Source organism: Helianthus annuus, chromosome 12 (genome assembly GCF_002127325.2).
Source record: "Helianthus annuus cultivar XRQ/B chromosome 12, HanXRQr2.0-SUNRISE, whole genome shotgun sequence".
In the NCBI taxonomy this organism is placed as follows: Eukaryota; Viridiplantae; Streptophyta; class Magnoliopsida; order Asterales; family Asteraceae; genus Helianthus; species Helianthus annuus.
In genome coordinates, this window is record NC_035444.2 from 62,158,039 (window position 1) to 62,175,544 (window position 17,506).

General features: G+C 38.2%; 4 protein-coding genes across 4 annotated transcripts; all 4 read left to right on the forward strand.

The window, feature by feature from the left end:
• The first annotated feature begins 1,822 nt into the window (after positions 1 to 1,822).
• LOC110892976 lies at positions 1,823 to 3,834 on the forward strand. Its single transcript, XM_035981279.1, has 3 exons — positions 1,823 to 2,053; positions 2,144 to 2,608; positions 3,773 to 3,834. Exons 1-3 carry the CDS (start codon positions 1,855 to 1,857, stop codon positions 3,832 to 3,834), a joined length of 726 nt encoding a protein of 241 aa, XP_035837172.1. The 5' UTR covers positions 1,823 to 1,854.
• LOC110895125 (receptor protein kinase-like protein ZAR1) lies at positions 3,757 to 6,272 on the forward strand. Its single transcript, XM_022142408.2, has one exon. It carries the CDS (start codon positions 3,997 to 3,999, stop codon positions 6,121 to 6,123), a length of 2,127 nt encoding a protein of 708 aa, XP_021998100.1. The 5' UTR covers positions 3,757 to 3,996; the 3' UTR covers positions 6,124 to 6,272.
• A 6,214-nt stretch (positions 6,273 to 12,486) lies between these two features.
• Positions 12,487 to 13,104, forward strand: LOC110895124 (putative calcium-binding protein CML23). Its single transcript, XM_022142407.2, has one exon. It carries the CDS (start codon positions 12,578 to 12,580, stop codon positions 12,998 to 13,000), a length of 423 nt encoding a protein of 140 aa, XP_021998099.1. The 5' UTR covers positions 12,487 to 12,577; the 3' UTR covers positions 13,001 to 13,104.
• Positions 13,105 to 15,316: 2,212 nt separating this feature from the next.
• Positions 15,317 to 15,870, forward strand: LOC110896757 (probable calcium-binding protein CML40). Its single transcript, XM_022143896.2, has one exon. It carries the CDS (start codon positions 15,366 to 15,368, stop codon positions 15,786 to 15,788), a length of 423 nt encoding a protein of 140 aa, XP_021999588.1. The 5' UTR covers positions 15,317 to 15,365; the 3' UTR covers positions 15,789 to 15,870.
• Positions 15,871 to 17,506: the final 1,636 nt, after the last annotated feature.

The window sequence follows — 17,506 nt, forward strand, 5'->3', positions numbered from 1 at the left end:
TTTTTCTATACTTATTTACTTACTCGTTTTATAATCACAAATATTCATCTCTAGCAAATGTTAAATTGAAAACTTTAATCCCTCATCCTATAAATGATCATAATATCTTCTATTAGCCAATGTTTATGTATATGTATGTTGGAGGAGGTGAAGTCACTGGGTTACTTTTGGGGTTAAAAATAGGTCGAAGGAGGCGTCTATGACACAAAAATTGGAGCGGATTTGCTTTTTTTACTACATTTAATTCTGTTCATATGGTGTAATGTCTCTTTTGTTTTTGTGTAATCTTTGGTGTCTAGGGCATCGCTAGTTTTAATAAAATTTATGTTGTCGGTTTTAAAAAAACAAACATAAAGACTATGTCATCAAAATTACTTAATTACGTGCCAATTATTAATATTAATATCGTGCATGTGCGATAACATGCAAACCAACGGTTGATATTTATGTGATCGAAAACTTACTTAATTAATCAATGCAAGTACAGTAAATTAATGAGAATTGATTTACATAAAATAGCTGCAACAATTATTATTGAGTATATTGTCATGGAGTGATCCGTTTTAATTTTCTTATCATGATGAAATACGTAAAATGATTTTGAGTACATCGCGTATCATTGCAACTAACTTGAATTTTACAAACACACAAACTTGTTACTCTTTTAAAAAGAGTAACAAGTTTGTCTATATATGTAATTATTTTAATTGTCACGAACCAAGTAGGTAAGGTTTGTAAGTTATATATACACTATATTTATCATTTTTTTAATCCATGTAATGAATAGCAGCTTTCAATGTATACAGAAAATAAAATAAACATGTAAAAAAGTTTGTAAAATTCAATTTATAGTGTAATGATACATGAAAGTGGATATGTAAAAAACATGCACAATCTAATGGTACATATAATTGTTTCATGTATCCATGCTACAGAGGTACAATTTTATGATACTTTTGATTTTGGGATATAATTATATTATATATTTTTATACACGGTACACCACTTGTACATATTAAACTAACATGGACTTGGAGAACAATAATATACATGGGAAATTTTCTAAGAAAGAAATGCAATATATACAATTTTTTAAGGTTGCATATTATACGTAAAATAAAATTCAAAGAATTATGGTAAACTATATAATGCTAATAACGTTAAATTAATCATAAGATTACAAAAAATATATAATACCTTAATTAAGATTGCATATTTTACGTATTACAAATTTAAAATATTTATATATACAAACGCTTAAATACACACTTTAATTTAAACTCTAAAATTACACATTTGTTCAACATGAGACTTGAACATTCACCCAATCTAGTGTCCAATGTTAACCTATCAATACGCCTTGATATAATTACGCTACAAGTACTTTAGTTATCTCAAAAATACATAATTTACTGACATTCAGGTTTGAATCCGAGGTTTTGTCTTCCAGTTAATTTTGTTTTTCAACTCCCTTAGGCTATACGGTATGGGGGTCGGCCCCGGCCCGTCGCGGGTCGGCGACGGTCCAAACACCGTGCCGCCCCCATACGTCGCCGTCCTCTCCGTCTGAAAATGGACGTTGGAGACGAAGCAAATTATGTGGGCCCACCCACTTTTGACCGTTTGAAATATTAATAAAAAAAAAAACCTAACGGCTATATTTCAAAAAAACACCCATTTCACTTCCATTTTTATAAATACTCACATCCTTAACCCCTATTTTCACCACTTTTCACCCACTACCACCCCATCTCTCTCACATTTTATAAACCACTCATCTCTTTTTATAAAAAGTCCTCATATTTTGCATCAATTTTTACCCGCTTCCACACCATTTCTCGCTAAAAAATTATCATGGCTTCACCCGTTTCTTCAATTTCCTCAATTTCATCAATGTCTTCATCGTCTTCGTCCGAGTGGTATTCATCATCTTCGGAAGAGGATGTTATTATGCACAACATGATTATGAACGCGGCTCAAGTGTTCATGTCGGCCGCTGAAGGGTCGTCCCAACCGCTAACCAGACGAGCAAAATATAATCGAGACCAAGAAGGTATTTTAATTTTTTTTTTCCTTTTGTTTTATGTAGATTTTAAAATGTATGTTTTAATTAGTTTCATTTTTTTTTGTTCTAAATTTATAGCCGGCCACGATAAACTAGTTGCCGATTATTTTGCCGACGAACCCGTGTACCCAGCCGAGATTTTTCGACGTCGTTTCCGTATGAGTCGTCAACTGTTCTTACGTATTGCAGGCGACATGGCACAGTCTGATCCGTTTTTTACATTGCGAAACGATGCTAGAGGGCAAAGGGGGTTCAGCAATTTACAAAAATGTACATCGGCCATTCGCCAACTTGCGTACGGTTACGCACCAGATGCATTAGACGAGTACATTAGGATGTCTGACAGAACCGCACGTCGTTGTTTGTACAAGTTTTGCCAATGGGTTGTCAAATTGTATAGCAAGCGATACCTGCGGAAACCGAACGCAAGCGACGTACAAAAATTATATCAGGCACACGAACAGAGACATGGTTTCCCAGGAATGCTCGGGAGCATTGATTGCATGCACTGGCAGTGGCAGAGTTGCCCGGTTGCATGGCAAGGTCAGTATACTAGGGGAGATCAGGGACATCCGACTATCATTTTAGAGGCTGTTGCGTCACAGGATCTCTGGATATGGCATGCTTTTTTTGGTCTACCCGGTTCACTCAACGACCTCAACATCATATACCAGTCCCAGATTTTTGATGATGTAGTGGCGGGTACAGGTCCAGACACAAGCTTTACGGTTTCAGGGGTGGAGTACAGGCGAGGTTACTACCTAGCGATGGGATATACCCAACGTACTCGACAATTGTTAAAACTGTCCCGCACCCGACCGACGACAAAAGGAAAAAATTTGCAAAGTTTCAGGAGGGCGCAAGAAAAGATATTGAACGAGCTTTTGGTGTTCTACAAAAAAAATGGCACATCATTTCTATTCCAGCACGTTCGCAAACACCAAGGAGGTTACGACACATTATGTACGCTTGTATCATCCTTCATAACATGATCATTGAAGACGAAGGGAGAGCGATATGCGATTACGACGAAAACGCGTCTACTGGAAATTCTGTTCCAGTTAGTGAGGAACAACAAGATTTGAACGCCTTCGCTCTACGTAACGAGTTCACACATCACAACCTACAAGCGGACTTGGTGGAGCATATTTGGAACAACGCTGAAAACGAACCCGCCCACCACATGGAAGACGACGACTAGTAGCTTATTTTAGTATGTTAGGATATTTTTTTTAAGTTTTTAAGTTTATGTTTTTTTTTTAACTTTCGGTTTTTCATTTTATGTTTTTTTTAGTTTATTTTTTTTAAGTTTAATTTTTTTTTAAGTTTATGTAATGTTTTTTAATATTAATGAAAATAATTTATTACTTTATTTGTTAAATGTTTAAAAAAGTTGAAGATTAAAAAAAGTAAAAAAAATATAAAAGTGGTGGAGGATGATGACTAGGACCATCCTCCCATGCCCCCTAGTTTTGGAGGATTATCCATCCTTGGGAGGACTATGATGTGTCGCCTACGTGGCGGATCATCCTCCAAGGATGGTCCATCACCATACCATGTAGTCTTAAATTATATGTTTTTGTTTTCAACTCCCTTAAAACTATATGTTTTTGTTTTCAACTCCCTTAAAACTATATGTTCTCTTTCTCTATAATGTCTTATAACATGTGACTGACTGTTAAAAAAAACAAAAACACTCATGAGTAGAAACAAAACAAATGAAAAGATCACATTGCTTTCCTTCTACTTCTAGGAATCAATGTGGGTAGGACCCAACCCATTCACTTCTCATTGTCCATTTCTCATAAATACCACCACCTTCCTCCACCATCACGCCACCCACCACCACCATCACCACCACCACCACATATAATACCCAATCACACACTTCAACAAAAAATCTTAAAAATTGTCTTTTACAAGCTCTCACCATGTTGAACCTTTATATCACTTTTTATATCATTTTCTTTTTTCTTAATCATGCTTTTGCCATCACCTCCGATGGCCTCTCTCTCCTCTCTCTAAAATCCGCCGTTGTCGACTCCGACCCCACCGCGCTTTCCGACTGGACCGACAACGACACCACCCCGTGTCACTGGACCGGAGTCACGTGCGCCAACATTTCTGGCGTCTCCGACCCATCCGTCGTCGGAATTTCCCTCACCGGAAAAAATCTCCGGGGATACATTCCGTCGGAACTCGGCAACTTAATCTATCTCCGGCGACTCAACCTCCACAACAACAACTTCCACGGCCCGATTCCTGACCAAATCTTCAATGCGACATCGCTTCACAGCGTTTTCCTCTCCGGCAACAATCTCTCCGGCGAACTTCCGGCGACCATTTGCAACCCCCCTCGTCTCCAAAACATAGATTTATCGCACAATTCTCTCTCTGGAACCATTCAGAAGTTTCTAGGAAACTGTCGGGAGTTACAACGGCTAATTCTCGCCGGAAATAAATTCTCCGGCGAAATTCCGGCCGGTATATTTCCCAATTTGGCCAATTTAGTTCAACTTGATCTCTCTTCGAATTCGTTCACCGGATCATTGCCGTACGATATCGGGCAATTGAAATCGCTATCCAAAACTTTAAATATCTCTTCAAATAATTTTGGCGGGAAGCTGCCGGAATCTTTGGGTGATTTACCGTTGACCGTTAGTTTTGATCTCCGGCATAATAATTTCACCGGAGAAATCCCACAAACGGGGTCGTTTACGAATCAAGGTCCAACGTCGTTTTTAAACAATCCTTCGCTTTGCGGGTTACCGTTGCAGAAAACATGCGGTGGGAATAAGTCGGTGAATTTTCCGGCGAAGAGTTTTCCGGTGACCGGAGATGATGGCCGGAAAAAGGGGTTGACGGCGGGGTTGATTGTGTTGATTTCCGTGGCGGATGCATTTGCAGTGGCGTTAATTGGATTATTTATTGTTTATTTATATTGGAGGAAAAAAGATTTAAATGGTTGTAGTTGTGTGTGTAAAGTTAGATTTGGAGGGAACCAAAAATCCAAATTATGTTCCTTGCCTTGTGTGAGTGGATTTCCGGACACGGATTCCGAGGTGGAGTCGGAGAAGGGTGACGCGGTTAGTGGCGGTGGCGGCGAAGAGGGAGGACTTGTTGCTATTGATAAAGGGTTTAGTATCGAGTTGGATGAGTTGTTGAGAGCTTCGGCTTATGTGTTGGGGAAGAGCGGGTTGGGGATCGTGTATAAAGTTGTGTTAGGGAATGGAATTCCGGTGGCGGTGAGGCGGTTGGGCGAGGGTGGTGAGCAGCGGTATAAAGAGTTTGTGGCGGAGGTTCATGCGGTCGGGAGGGTGAAGCATCCGAATGTAGTGAAATTGCGAGCTTATTATTGGGCGCCTGATGAGAAACTACTTATTAGTGATTTTATTTCGAATGGTAATTTGGCATCAGCACTACGCGGTCGAACATCTACGGTGCTTACGTGGGCAACGAGGCTAAAGATCACCAAAGGTACCGCAAGAGGCTTAGCGTATCTACATGAATGTAGTCCTCGAAAATTTGTTCACGGAGACATCAAACCGTCAAACATTCTCCTAGATAACGAGCATCAACCGTACATATCTGACTTTGGTTTGAACCGCCTTATTAACATCACAGGATATGACACGTCGTGCTCTGGTGGCTTTATGGGCGGGGGGCTTTCGTACTTACAACCAACGCAAACCAAAAAAGTCAACAACTACCGAGCACCCGAAGCCCGGGTGTCATCCAACCAGCCTACACAAAAATGGGATGTGTATTCTTTTGGTTTAGTTTTACTTGAATTGCTAACGGGAAAGTCACCGGAGCTTTCATCTCCAACAACCTCGACTTCGGCTGAGATCCCGGATCTAGTTAAGTGGGTCCGTAAGGCGTTCAAGGAGGAAACCCCATTATCGGATATGGTGGACCCAATGTTGCTTCAAGAGGTACACGCGAAAAAAGAAGTGTTAGCAGTGTTTCACTTAGCTCTCGCGTGTACCGAACAAGACCCGGAAATTCGACCACGAATGAAAACAATCTCCGAGAGTCTTGAAAAGCTTAGAACATAAGCCAAATGTCATTGACCTATGTTTGTTTTTGTTAAAAAGGATGAGTAAGTTTAGTTGATTTTGGTAATTATGTAATTTCTTTTCTATTGATGTAAAATAAAAGTATATGTTTGGTGATTGAAAATTCTCTAATTTTTTTTTATCGAAAAGAGGTACAGAATTTACGAAAGACCGAGTTCAGTTGTAACTTCTTTTGGTTCTATTCTTGCAAGTTGATTATATGACATCATGTATGTTGTATAATTAAATATTCTGGGTCATATGTTTCTCTCATCTTTCTATTCAAAGAAGATTTTCAAGTGGTAGTAATTGATCCATGTAGAATGCACGTAGTGACAGTTTTTCTTATCACAGGTTGATAATATTAACATATTATTACTTCATTTCTCTGGTTTTTATTTTATCGAATAATGTACATGAATTATTAAACATTTTCTAGAGCGTATCTAATTGAGTCCATCGACCCTTAAAAACTTTGACGTGGAGGAAAAAAAAGGGGGCCGCCATATATGTTGAAGAGAGGGGGGAGATATGGGTCCGTCCCCACGGACATCGTTGTTTTTTGTAAGAGGATGAGGGGGGGGGGGGGGGAGGGGTTCTATGGGGCACTTCCGGAGAGTGTTGTTATGTCGGTACGTGGGAGGTATCCGACTGCGGTGCTCTAGGTGTAAATGGTTCACTTTCATTCTAGGCCTAGACTAGTGGGTTCGGCCCACTTTATACGGACGCAATATGGTTAAATCTATAACTATCTTCGAGAAAGCACTCAATGACTCAACCCACACTGAACTCTCTCCTATCTTTCCATGCCTTAGCTTGAGTTCTCTCGTTTAACTTAACAAAACTTAGCTCAAGCTCTATACCCAAGACTCGAGCTTGCTTCATTCTCGAATCTTTTGTTATTTATTTATTTATTCATTTATATACATATATAGTTATACGTTTTTATATACTGGACTCGTTTAGGCTCGCAAGCCTGGCCAAGTACAATTTAGGAAGCTCGGATTCAATTTCGTTTATAAAACACGTTTACTGGTTGGTTTGATCTCGTTTAAGCTCGACTCGATTCAGGCTCTCAATAAAGACGATCACGAATAGTTCACGGAAGTCTTTTACACCCCTTTTAACATGCCAGCTGGCCGAAACCTACCATCTCTAGAAGCCTCTAATAACATTTTTCCATCTCTACGCACAACTTACATATCTGTATATGTATACTGATTTGATCGTTGGAGTGTCCACTTGTGAAGCTTCTAAGAGGTTGTTGATAAAAACTTGGCAATCAAACATAATAACTATGAAGTAATCGTATTAGATAATCTTTGTAAATATTTTATGTATCTCTTATTTTTGTTAACTTCCCTAATATTGTTGTAATGTTTATTATATATAAAGTTCCCTGCCCTCATTCAATTGATGAGGTGAACCATAATACGTCTTATATGGTATCAGCCATTCTCTAAACCCTAATTTCTTTGCCGTCCCCCTTCTTCCTCGTTCTTTTTCTGTTCCGATTCTGGGACCATCGCCCTCCATGGCTGGTTCCTCCTCCTCTTCCGAAACCCCTTTCTCTATGCATGCTTTCTCACATATGATGCATATGAAACTCTCTTCCAGCAATTACCTTGTCTGGCGCGAGCAAATGCTCCTGGTTTTATCCCTTCACAAGCTGTCCGACCATGTTTCTGGTTCGGCTACTCCACCTTCGGCGACCATTACAGTCTCCGAAAAGTCTGTCCCCAACCCAGATGCTGTTACTTGGTCCGATAATGATCAGAAGGCTGTTTTATTTATCAAATCTTCCCTCACCGAGGAAGCGGCTGCTGAAGTTCTTGGCCTCAAAACTGCTCAAGATATCTGGACTGCCCTAGAGCATGCCTACAGTAATGCGTCCGTTGAACGCATACATTCTTTACGTGATTCTCTGCGTCTTCTCAAGAAAGGTACATCCTCTGTTTCTGATTATTCTCGCAAGTTTAAATCCCTTTGTGATCAGCTTGCAGCTATCGGCCATCCGGTCTCTGAGATGGATCGGCTTCACTGGTATCTCTGTGGCCTTGGTCCATCTTTTGAAGTCTACTCCACTGCGATACGTACTTCTGGCAAAACCTTAAGCTTTCGGGATCTTGTGGCTCAAACCGAAAGTCAGGAGTTATTTCTTCAGTCTGTGCACGGTGGTGATACACCACCCGTTGCCTTCACAGCGCAACAAACCCGCGGGCGGGGCCGTGGCTCCTCTCGTGGCCGTGGTTATTCAGCCGGTCGTGGTCGCGGTTCCAATACTAGTCAAAGCCGTCGAACCCCACACTGCCAATTGTGTCGTACAAATGGTCATTATGCTAATGTTTGTCCACAACTTGCTACCTTCGCCTCTAATGCTTCAACTGATGAATCTCTTGCAAAGGCTTTTCATGCTAGATGTCATGTGACTGAGGATTCTCCGGATTGGGGTGCGGACTCTGGATCCACAGACTATATGGTCCCACCCACTGATTCGGTTCAAAACCCGACCCCTTATAAAGGTAATCATCGTGTCGTTTTTGGTGATGGTAAGACGTTGTCTATTTCTCATACAGGAACATCTACTATTGCTAACAATCTTAAACTACGTAACGTTCTTGTTGTTCCTGGTCTCACTAAGAAACTTTTATCTATTAGTCGGTTAACCAAAGATCATCCAGTTGATGTTTTATTTTCCGATACTTATTTTCATATTCAGGATCGGCTAAGCAAGCAGGTTCTCGCTGAAGGATCATGTGTTGATGGATTATATGTGCTGAAGAATTCTCCACAAGCTTTTGTTGCTACCACAAGAAGTTCCAATAAAGCCTCCTACGAGTTGTGGCATGCTCGCTTAGGACATGTTTCTTTTAATATTATTTCTCTTTTGAATAAGTTAGGGGTTTTATCTGTTACTTCTTTGTTACCTAAACCGACTATATGTACTCCTTGTCAACTTGCTAAAGGACAGCGTTTATCTTTTGATTTGAATTTAAAACGTGCTTCTCACCCTTTGGATTTAATACATTGTGATTTGTGGGGTCCTTCACCTGTGTGTTCTAAAGATGGGTTTCGTTACTATGTTGCTTTTATTGATGATTATTCCAGGTTTACATGGTTATATCCTTTGAAAACGAAAACAGGATTCTACACAGTTTTACCTGTGTTTCTCCGTCTTGTTCAAACCCAATGTTCAAGAAAGGTGAAAGTATTTCAAAGTGATGGTGGTACTGAGTTTGTCAATCATACAGTTCGAAAAATTCTTGAGGAGAACGGCACCTTTCACCGTCTTTCATGTCCGTATACGCCTCAACAAAACGGACGTGCAGAACGGAAACATCGTCATATTGTTGAAACCGGTTTGGCTATGCTATTTAATGCTCATATTCCTGCTACTTATTGGGTGGATGCTTTTACTTCTGCAGCATATATTATTAATCGTCTGCCTACTCCTCTGTTGGGTGACAAGTCTCCGTATCAATTGCTGTTTCATGATCATCCTCAATATTCTAATTTTCGAACTTATGGTTGTCAAGTTTTTCCTTATCTTCGTGACTACACGAAGCACAAGCTTGAGCCGCGTAGTCTTGCTTGTGTATTTATTGGTTATAGCACTCAACATAAAGGATATCGGTGCCTTGATCCATCTACTTCGCGGATTTTTATTTCTCGCCATGCACGTTTCAACGAGTCTGTCTTTCCTTTTCAGGGAACCTCTAGCTCCACCGCCCTATCATCACTACCTCTTACAAGTTTTCTTGAAGAATCTTCTTATTTTGTTGATTCTTCTCCTACCGAGCATGTTTCTGCGGTTCCGAGCTCGGATGTTGTACCCACCTGCTGCTTGCATGAGCCACTTATGGCTCATCATCCGATTCCTCAAGACTCGGTTCAGCACACTTCTGATACAAATCCGTCATCTACGACTCAGACTCCTTCGGCCCACACTTCTTCAGATTCGGCTCACTCTTCTTCGGATACGGCCCAATCTCCATCGGATTCGGCTTCATCTCCTTCTTCGTCTGATCATGTTACCTCGGCTCAGTCATCAGCCAACTCAGCTCCTATTGTCGCTCCTTCTTCATCAGTTCCACTTGCTCCTACTATCGCTGATGCTCCTCAGTCTTCTCATCCCATGCAAACTCGCTCTAAAGCAGGTATTTTTAAACCTAAGCATCGAGCCGATTTGGCTTCTCTTACTACTCATGCTCTTCACGCTGCTCTCTCTTCCGCAAAAGAACCACGTGGGTTTAAATCTGCTGCCAAAGATCCTAAGTGGATGGCAGCTATGCATGAAGAATTAGATGCCCTTCATCAGAATCGGACTTGGACTCTTGTGCCTCGTCCATCATCTGCTAATGTTGTTGGTTCCAAATGGGTTTATCGTATTAAATACCATTCCGATGGCTCTATCGAACGGTATAAGGCTCGGTTAGTGGCACAAGGTTATACTCAGATTCCTGGTTTGGATTATTCTCATACCTTCAGTCCTGTGGTTAAGGCGTCTACTGTTCGTATTGTTTTATCTCTGGCAGTTTTGAATTCTTGGAAACTGCATCAGTTGGATGTTAAAAACGCCTTCTTAAATGGCAATCTGAGTGAAACGGTTTTTATGGAGCAACCACCAGGCTTTACGGATGAACGCTTTCCCAATCATGTATGTCGTCTTTCTAAGGCCTTGTATGGTCTTAAACAGGCTCCGCGAGCTTGGTTTCAACGACTCAGCAGTTTCTTGATATCCTATGGCTTTATCTGTAGCAGGGCCGATACCTCCTTGTTTATTTTTAAACGAGGTCAGTGTCTTATGTACTTGCTTGTCTACGTTGATGATTTGATTCTTACAGGCAATAATGAAGATGCTATTCATACGTTTATTTCTCGTCTCAATCATGAGTTTGCCATCAAAGATCTGGGTGATCTAAATTATTTTTTGGGTCTTGAGGTTGCGTATACTGACACTGGTTTATTCCTCACTCAATCCAAATATGCACAAGATATTCTTCAACGTGCTGATCTTTTAGATGCCAAACCGGTTAGCACACCCTTGGTCTCTCATGAGTCGTTTACCACTGACGGCACACCATGCTCCGATCCTACTTCCTATCGATCCTTGGTAGGTGCCTTACAGTACTTGACGATCACTCGTCCTGACTTGTCATATGCTGTCAATCAAGTGTCTCAGTTTCTTCATGCTCCCACACTTGATCACTTTCAGGCTGTTAAACGCATCTTGCGTTATGTCAAAGGTACTCTTTCCTTTGGTCTTACCTACAGTCGGCCTCATACTAGTTCTATTCTTGGTTATTCTGATGCTGATTGGGCTCGCTGCTTGGAAACCAGAAGGTCTACATATGGTTACTCTATTTTTCTTGGTGGTAATTTGGTGTCCTGGAGTGCAAAGAAACAGCCCACTGTCTCTCGTTCAAGTTGTGAATCAGAATATCGGGCCATGGCTAACACAGCTGCAGAGATTGTCTGGATTACTCATCTTCTGCAAGAGCTTCATGCATTACCACCCGACAGACCTACGCTGCTTTGTGATAACAAAAGTGCCTTATTTATGACTCAAAATCCGGTGTCTCATAAGCGAGCAAAGCATATCGACTTAGACTACCACTTCATCAGGGAACTTGTTAATTCTGGGAAGCTCTATACTAAGTTTGTTCCGACCAATCTTCAGGTGGCAGATATTTTCACTAAGAGTCTTCCGCGCCCTCTTTTTGAGAAGTTTCGTTCTATGTTACGTCTTGGGCCGCCACCTTTCCGATTGAAGGGGGGTATTAGATAATCTTTGTAAATATTTTATGTATCTCTTATTTTTGTTAACTTCCCTAATATTGTTGTAATGTTTATTATATATAAAGTTCCCTGCCCTCATTCAATTGATGAGGTGAACCATAATACGTCTTATAAATCGGCTCACATTTCACTGAATTAAGAAAATAATATTTCATTTTGGAATTGTATTTGTTAAAACTACACATAAAATGGCTTAATCTAAATGTACTCATCTCTTTAATAGTTATGCCCCATTATAAGAGAAAAAGTAGCGGGTCTCACCTGTAAATATGTGAGAAAAGTGGGGTATAACTAGTACAAAGGTATATTTAGTGTCACCCATATAAATTCACTTCCGTTTTTTTTTTCATTCTTTATTTTATTTAAAAAATCTAACAACATAAACGTCACCATCATTGTAACAAAAGTTTCATCTGAGGCAATTTCATTGAAGTTTCGTCACCTGGCTTGCCATATATTCCGTGTAACAATTGCTAGAAAATTTCACACGCAACTTCAATTTCGTTTTCTTTTGTTTCAGCAACAACTTCGAACATGCATAATTCAAACTTATGTATAATCACGCGTACAATCCATACCTATATAAACATCATCATACTCTTAGCTCTTCAATTCATCATCATCACTTATCAAATTGTTATTCAATTCTTTCACCATGAACAAATCAAGCGGTTACAAACGCGTATTCGATCACTTCGATGAAGACCACAATGGCATGATCTCTCCGTCTGAGTTGCAACGTTGCGTCGGGTTGATTCACCACGACGAAATATCAATCGAAGAGGTACAGGTTGTGATGGAATCGTTATACGGAAGTGAAGGACAGTTAGGATTTGAGGATTTTATTAGTTTGGTGGAAAGTGACAAGGAAGATGAGAAACTTGAGGATTTGAAAAAGGCTTTCAGAATGTATGAAATGGATGGAACCGATTGCATCACTCCAAAGAGTTTGAAGCGGATGCTGAGTCGACTCGGTGAGTCGACAAGCGTTGATGAATGTGTTGGTATGATTAGGCAGTTTGATCTTAATGGTGATGGAGTGCTTAACTTTGATGAGTTTAAAGCTATGATGCTTTGAAAATTCATGGGTTTATGATTTGTTTGTAAATATTTTACGAAGTTATTGATTCTTTCATTTCTTTGTGATTAATTCATTTGCAAATATAGAACACAATTAATGTATAAGGTTTTAGAGGGATTATAAAGAACCATGTAGACATTTACAACTGTTACATGTGATCGGTAATACAATTTTGTAATAGTCTCTTTTCCTCACTTATACAAATGTTTGCAAGATTCTCACATTTTCTACTTAAATATGATTTTGTATTGAACGCCTCTAACTTTTATAGTCTTGAAAAACATAACTTTTTTTTATTTATAGTTCTCTTTAAAAAGTATAATAATAATAGTTAACCTATTTAGTTATATTGCAAGAATGGTTTTCTTATTGAGATGAGTTTTTTTTTCTAAGATTGTGAATATATATAGATAGACAATTCACTTCCGACAAAAAAAGTAGAGACGAATCATGAAAATTACAAAATTTGTGGTTTTTTCTTAAATTTTAAGGGTGAAGGGAGTGGTTATCTAATGGAATAGTTAAACTCTCAATTCACCCAATCACATGACGCCATGTCAATTGTTTATCTAATGCTAAAAAAAGTTGACGGTGTTTTACCTAATGGACCCCACCACACACCCATCTCTCTCTCTCCTTCCCTCCCTCTCCCCTGATTCGGTGAACCTTCACCAATTTTGGCTACCAATTCGGTAACACGTGATCGGTATAAATGTTGGCGGTGGTCACCGATCAGTGCCGAACAACTTTACCGCCCCACATCATATACCCTAATGTTTGAGAAGGTGGAGTAGTATGTACCAAAAATAACAAAATTTATGGTTTTTTATCATCTAAATCTTAAAAAGTATAATCCCCTTAAAAAGTTAGTGTGTTTTTTAGGCAAAAATCTCGATCATTCCTCTGAAAAGTTTGATAAAGTCCCTCTATTCCTTCCTCTCTCAGAAAAAAGGGGTAGTATATATATTATTGGCACACCTGAACCTTAAATCGACACCTTCAATACGAGTTGTATAGGCCTATACGGGTCATATTGTTTTTTCAATTTCCAATAAAGATTGATGTGTTAGATTTTGTCTATTTGACCGAACCTATACGGGTCGTATAGGCATACACGGATCGTATAGACCTCCTGAATTCTCAAAAAAAAAAAAAAAAAAAAAAACAAGGGGTTAATTGACAAATCAGGAGGTCTATACGGGACGTATAAACCCCCTAACTTATCACTTAACCTCTTGTTTTTTTTGAGAATTTAGGGGGTCTACATGATAAAGTTTTAAAAATGTTTTTGTTTGTTTAAAAAATAAAAGAATTCTTTTATTAAACTTTGTTAAAACTATGATCAAATGTATACAAAAATTTATAAAAAAAAACAAAGTTTAATTAAACCCATGATTTATAAAGTAACCCCTTGTTTTTTTTTTTAGAATTCATGGGGTCAGCATGATAAAGTTAAAAATATTTTTTCTTAAGAATACAAAAACTTGTAAAAAAACAAAAGTTTAATTAACCCCCTGATTTATCAATTAACCCTTTGTTTTTTCTGAGAATTCAGGGGGTCTACATAATAAAGTTTTAAAATGTTTTTTGTTTAAAAAATAAAAGATATTTTTTATTAAACTTTGTTAAAACTGTGATTAAATATATACAAAAATTTAATAAAAAAACCAAAGTCTAATTAACCCCCTAATTTATCAATTAACCCCTTATTTTTTTTAGAATTCAGTGGATCTACATGATGAAGTTTTAAAAATGTTTTTGGTGTAAATTTATAATTATATAATCTTGTTGTTTGTTTGTGACCGCTAGCAGTGGCGGAACCAGAACAATTTAGTTAGGGGGTCATCATAAGCTTATATTGTATACTGGTTCAAATTAGAGGGTCCATCTCTAAGTTTGTTCTTCAAAAACTCAAAATTTATAAATAAAAATTCAAAAAGTTCCAGTGAACGGAGGGTCAACGGACCCTCTTGACCCCCCTCTGGTTCCGCCTCTGACCGCTAGGTTTTCAGGTTCGGCATTTGTTAATAAATAACACAGTTTTAAAGTTCTTAAATTATTTTTCATTTAAAAATCTCAAAAAAATAAAAAATAAATAAAGTTTATCATGGTCTTAACTCTTATGCACTTTGCCACTTTCCATGCAGCTTCATCACCGTGCCATAAACTCCGTGTAATATTTGCTAGAAAATTTCATCCACAACTTCAATTTCGTTTCGTTTCAGCATCAACTTCGAACATGCAACATGCACAATCCAAAGTTAGGTGCAATCACGCGTACAATCCATATATGCCTATATAAACATCATACTCAACTCTTCAATTTCATCCTCATCATTTATCAATTTATTATTATTCCACCATGAACAAATCAAGCGATTACAAACGCGTATTCGATCACTTCGATGCAGACCACAATGGCATCATCTCTCTGTCTGAGTTGCAACGCTGCGTCGGGTTGATTCACCACGACGAAATTTTAATCGAAGAAGTACAAGTTGTGATGGAATCGATATACGGAAGTGAAGGACAGTTAGGATTTGAGGATTTTATTAGTTTGGTGGAAAGTGACAAGGAAGATGAGAAACTTGACGATTTGAAAAAGGCTTTTAGAATGTATGAAATGGATGGAACTGATTGCATCACTCCAAAGAGTTTGAAGCGGATGCTGAGTCGACTCGGTGAGTCGACAAGTGTTGATGAGTGTGTTGGTATGATTAGGCAGTTTGATATTAATGGTGATGGGGTGCTTAACTTTGATGAGTTTAAAGCTATGATGCTTTGAAAATTTCATGAAGAAACAAGCATAAATTTAGATCTTTGTGGTTGAATTTGGATAATTGTTTGTATACTAGTATTATTTTTTATATTATTTGTTACTAAAAGAATTGTCAAACTTCTTTGAATGGTTTTCAACAATGCTTTCAAAGGTGTGAGCATGCATCTAGAGCGTTGTTAATCAATGGTTTACGATCCGGATACACCTGCGGTAGAACTAAGGCTATTCGTGAGATTTACTGAGTGTGATGATGATGATTTATAGGGCTGTAAACGAACCGAACGAACACGAACATGGCCTTGTTCGTGTTCGTTCGTTAAGGAACAAGCTTGTTCATGAACTGTTCACGAATGCTTACCGAACGAGATTTTTTGTTCGTGTTCGTTCATTAAGGAAACGAACATGTTCGTGAACTGTTCACGAACACTTACCATATGCTAATGAACTAATGTTCATGAACATAAATGAACACAAACGACGTTTATGAACACAATATTCATTTTAGAATAAAATCTACATTTTCATCACAAACATTACGAAGAATCCACAAAAAATAAATAAGCACTTAACATAATTATCCGGACACAGTTGGCGTGATTATCAAAAACATGATAAACACAAAATTAAGAGTTCGTCAAGCTTTAACACAACCTAAAATTGAAATAGTGAAATAAAGGATGTTGTGAGAGGCATATAAGATAACTAGGGTTTCAAAATTTTAAAAACTAGAAATAATAAAACAAAATACAACATACAAAAACCTTTAAACGAACTAACACAAATAAATATTAACGAGCAAACATAAATGACCTCATTACTGAACGCTCACGAACATAAACGAACACATTACCGAACGTTCACGAACATAAACGAACGAATGCAACCTCTGTTCATGTTCGTTCGTTTAACTTGATGAACGAAATTTTTTGTTCGTGTTCGTTCATTTACTAAACGAACGAACATAAACGAACTTCCCGCCGAACAGTTCACGAACTGTTCGCTGAATGTTCGGTTCGTTTACAGCCCTAATGATTTGGTTAGATGACCATGTGGTTCCGAGTTCTATATTGGGCTGAATTGTTAAACCGTGAAAACCAAGCTATTTGGATCTTAAACCAGTCCAAAAGCCGGCTTAGTTCGATAAAGTTTGTACAATTTTTAAACACGTACGTTTTGAAAGACAGACTTGATTGATATGGGATCTTATACATGGATCCAACGATCACATATAATATATTCTTCGAAAAAGAATGTGACATGCCATACTACCATAGGTACTTAATTACAAGTTATAATAACGTTCAACGTACACGACAGATAACCAAGCACATATACCCCATTACAAAAAAAGCAACAAAAGATAAACTTTATGACTTTTTATACCGTAGAAGTTGAAAAACAATCTAAATTACAAGATAAATATTTGTATATTGATTTTTGAAAAGGTTATTAATACAAACAAGAGGATTTCTAACTACCTAACAAACTCTAACTAGAGAATGCAACAAACTCATTTCTAATAAAAGTAAAAGTGTGATGATTGATACATGCTATTGGATGGAGTTCTAACACATATATAAATCTATATATCTAAGTAACAAAAAACAGATATAGATGAAATAACAATTAAAAATCAAGTTGAAGAAATAAAAGCTTTAATTAGAAACCCAGTAGGATGACAAGCAAACACATAAAAATTAAAAAGACACCTCATATTTACACCT

Bases quoted from the DNA above. Each gene is read 5' to 3' on its own strand.
- LOC110892976 (XM_035981279.1), top strand. From the start codon at position 1,855: ATGGCTTCACCCGTTTCTTCAATTTCCTCAATTTCATCAATGTCTTCA. The intron at 2,054-2,143 runs GTATTTTAATTT...CTAAATTTATAG, and splicing joins ATATAATCGAGACCAAGAAG to CCGGCCACGATAAACTAGTT. The intron at 2,609-3,772 runs GTCAGTATACTA...ACTCATGAGTAG, and splicing joins TTGCCCGGTTGCATGGCAAG to AAACAAAACAAATGAAAAGA.
- LOC110895125 (XM_022142408.2), top strand. From the start codon at position 3,997: ATGTTGAACCTTTATATCACTTTTTATATCATTTTCTTTTTTCTTAAT.
- LOC110895124 (XM_022142407.2), top strand. From the start codon at position 12,578: ATGAACAAATCAAGCGGTTACAAACGCGTATTCGATCACTTCGATGAA.
- LOC110896757 (XM_022143896.2), top strand. From the start codon at position 15,366: ATGAACAAATCAAGCGATTACAAACGCGTATTCGATCACTTCGATGCA.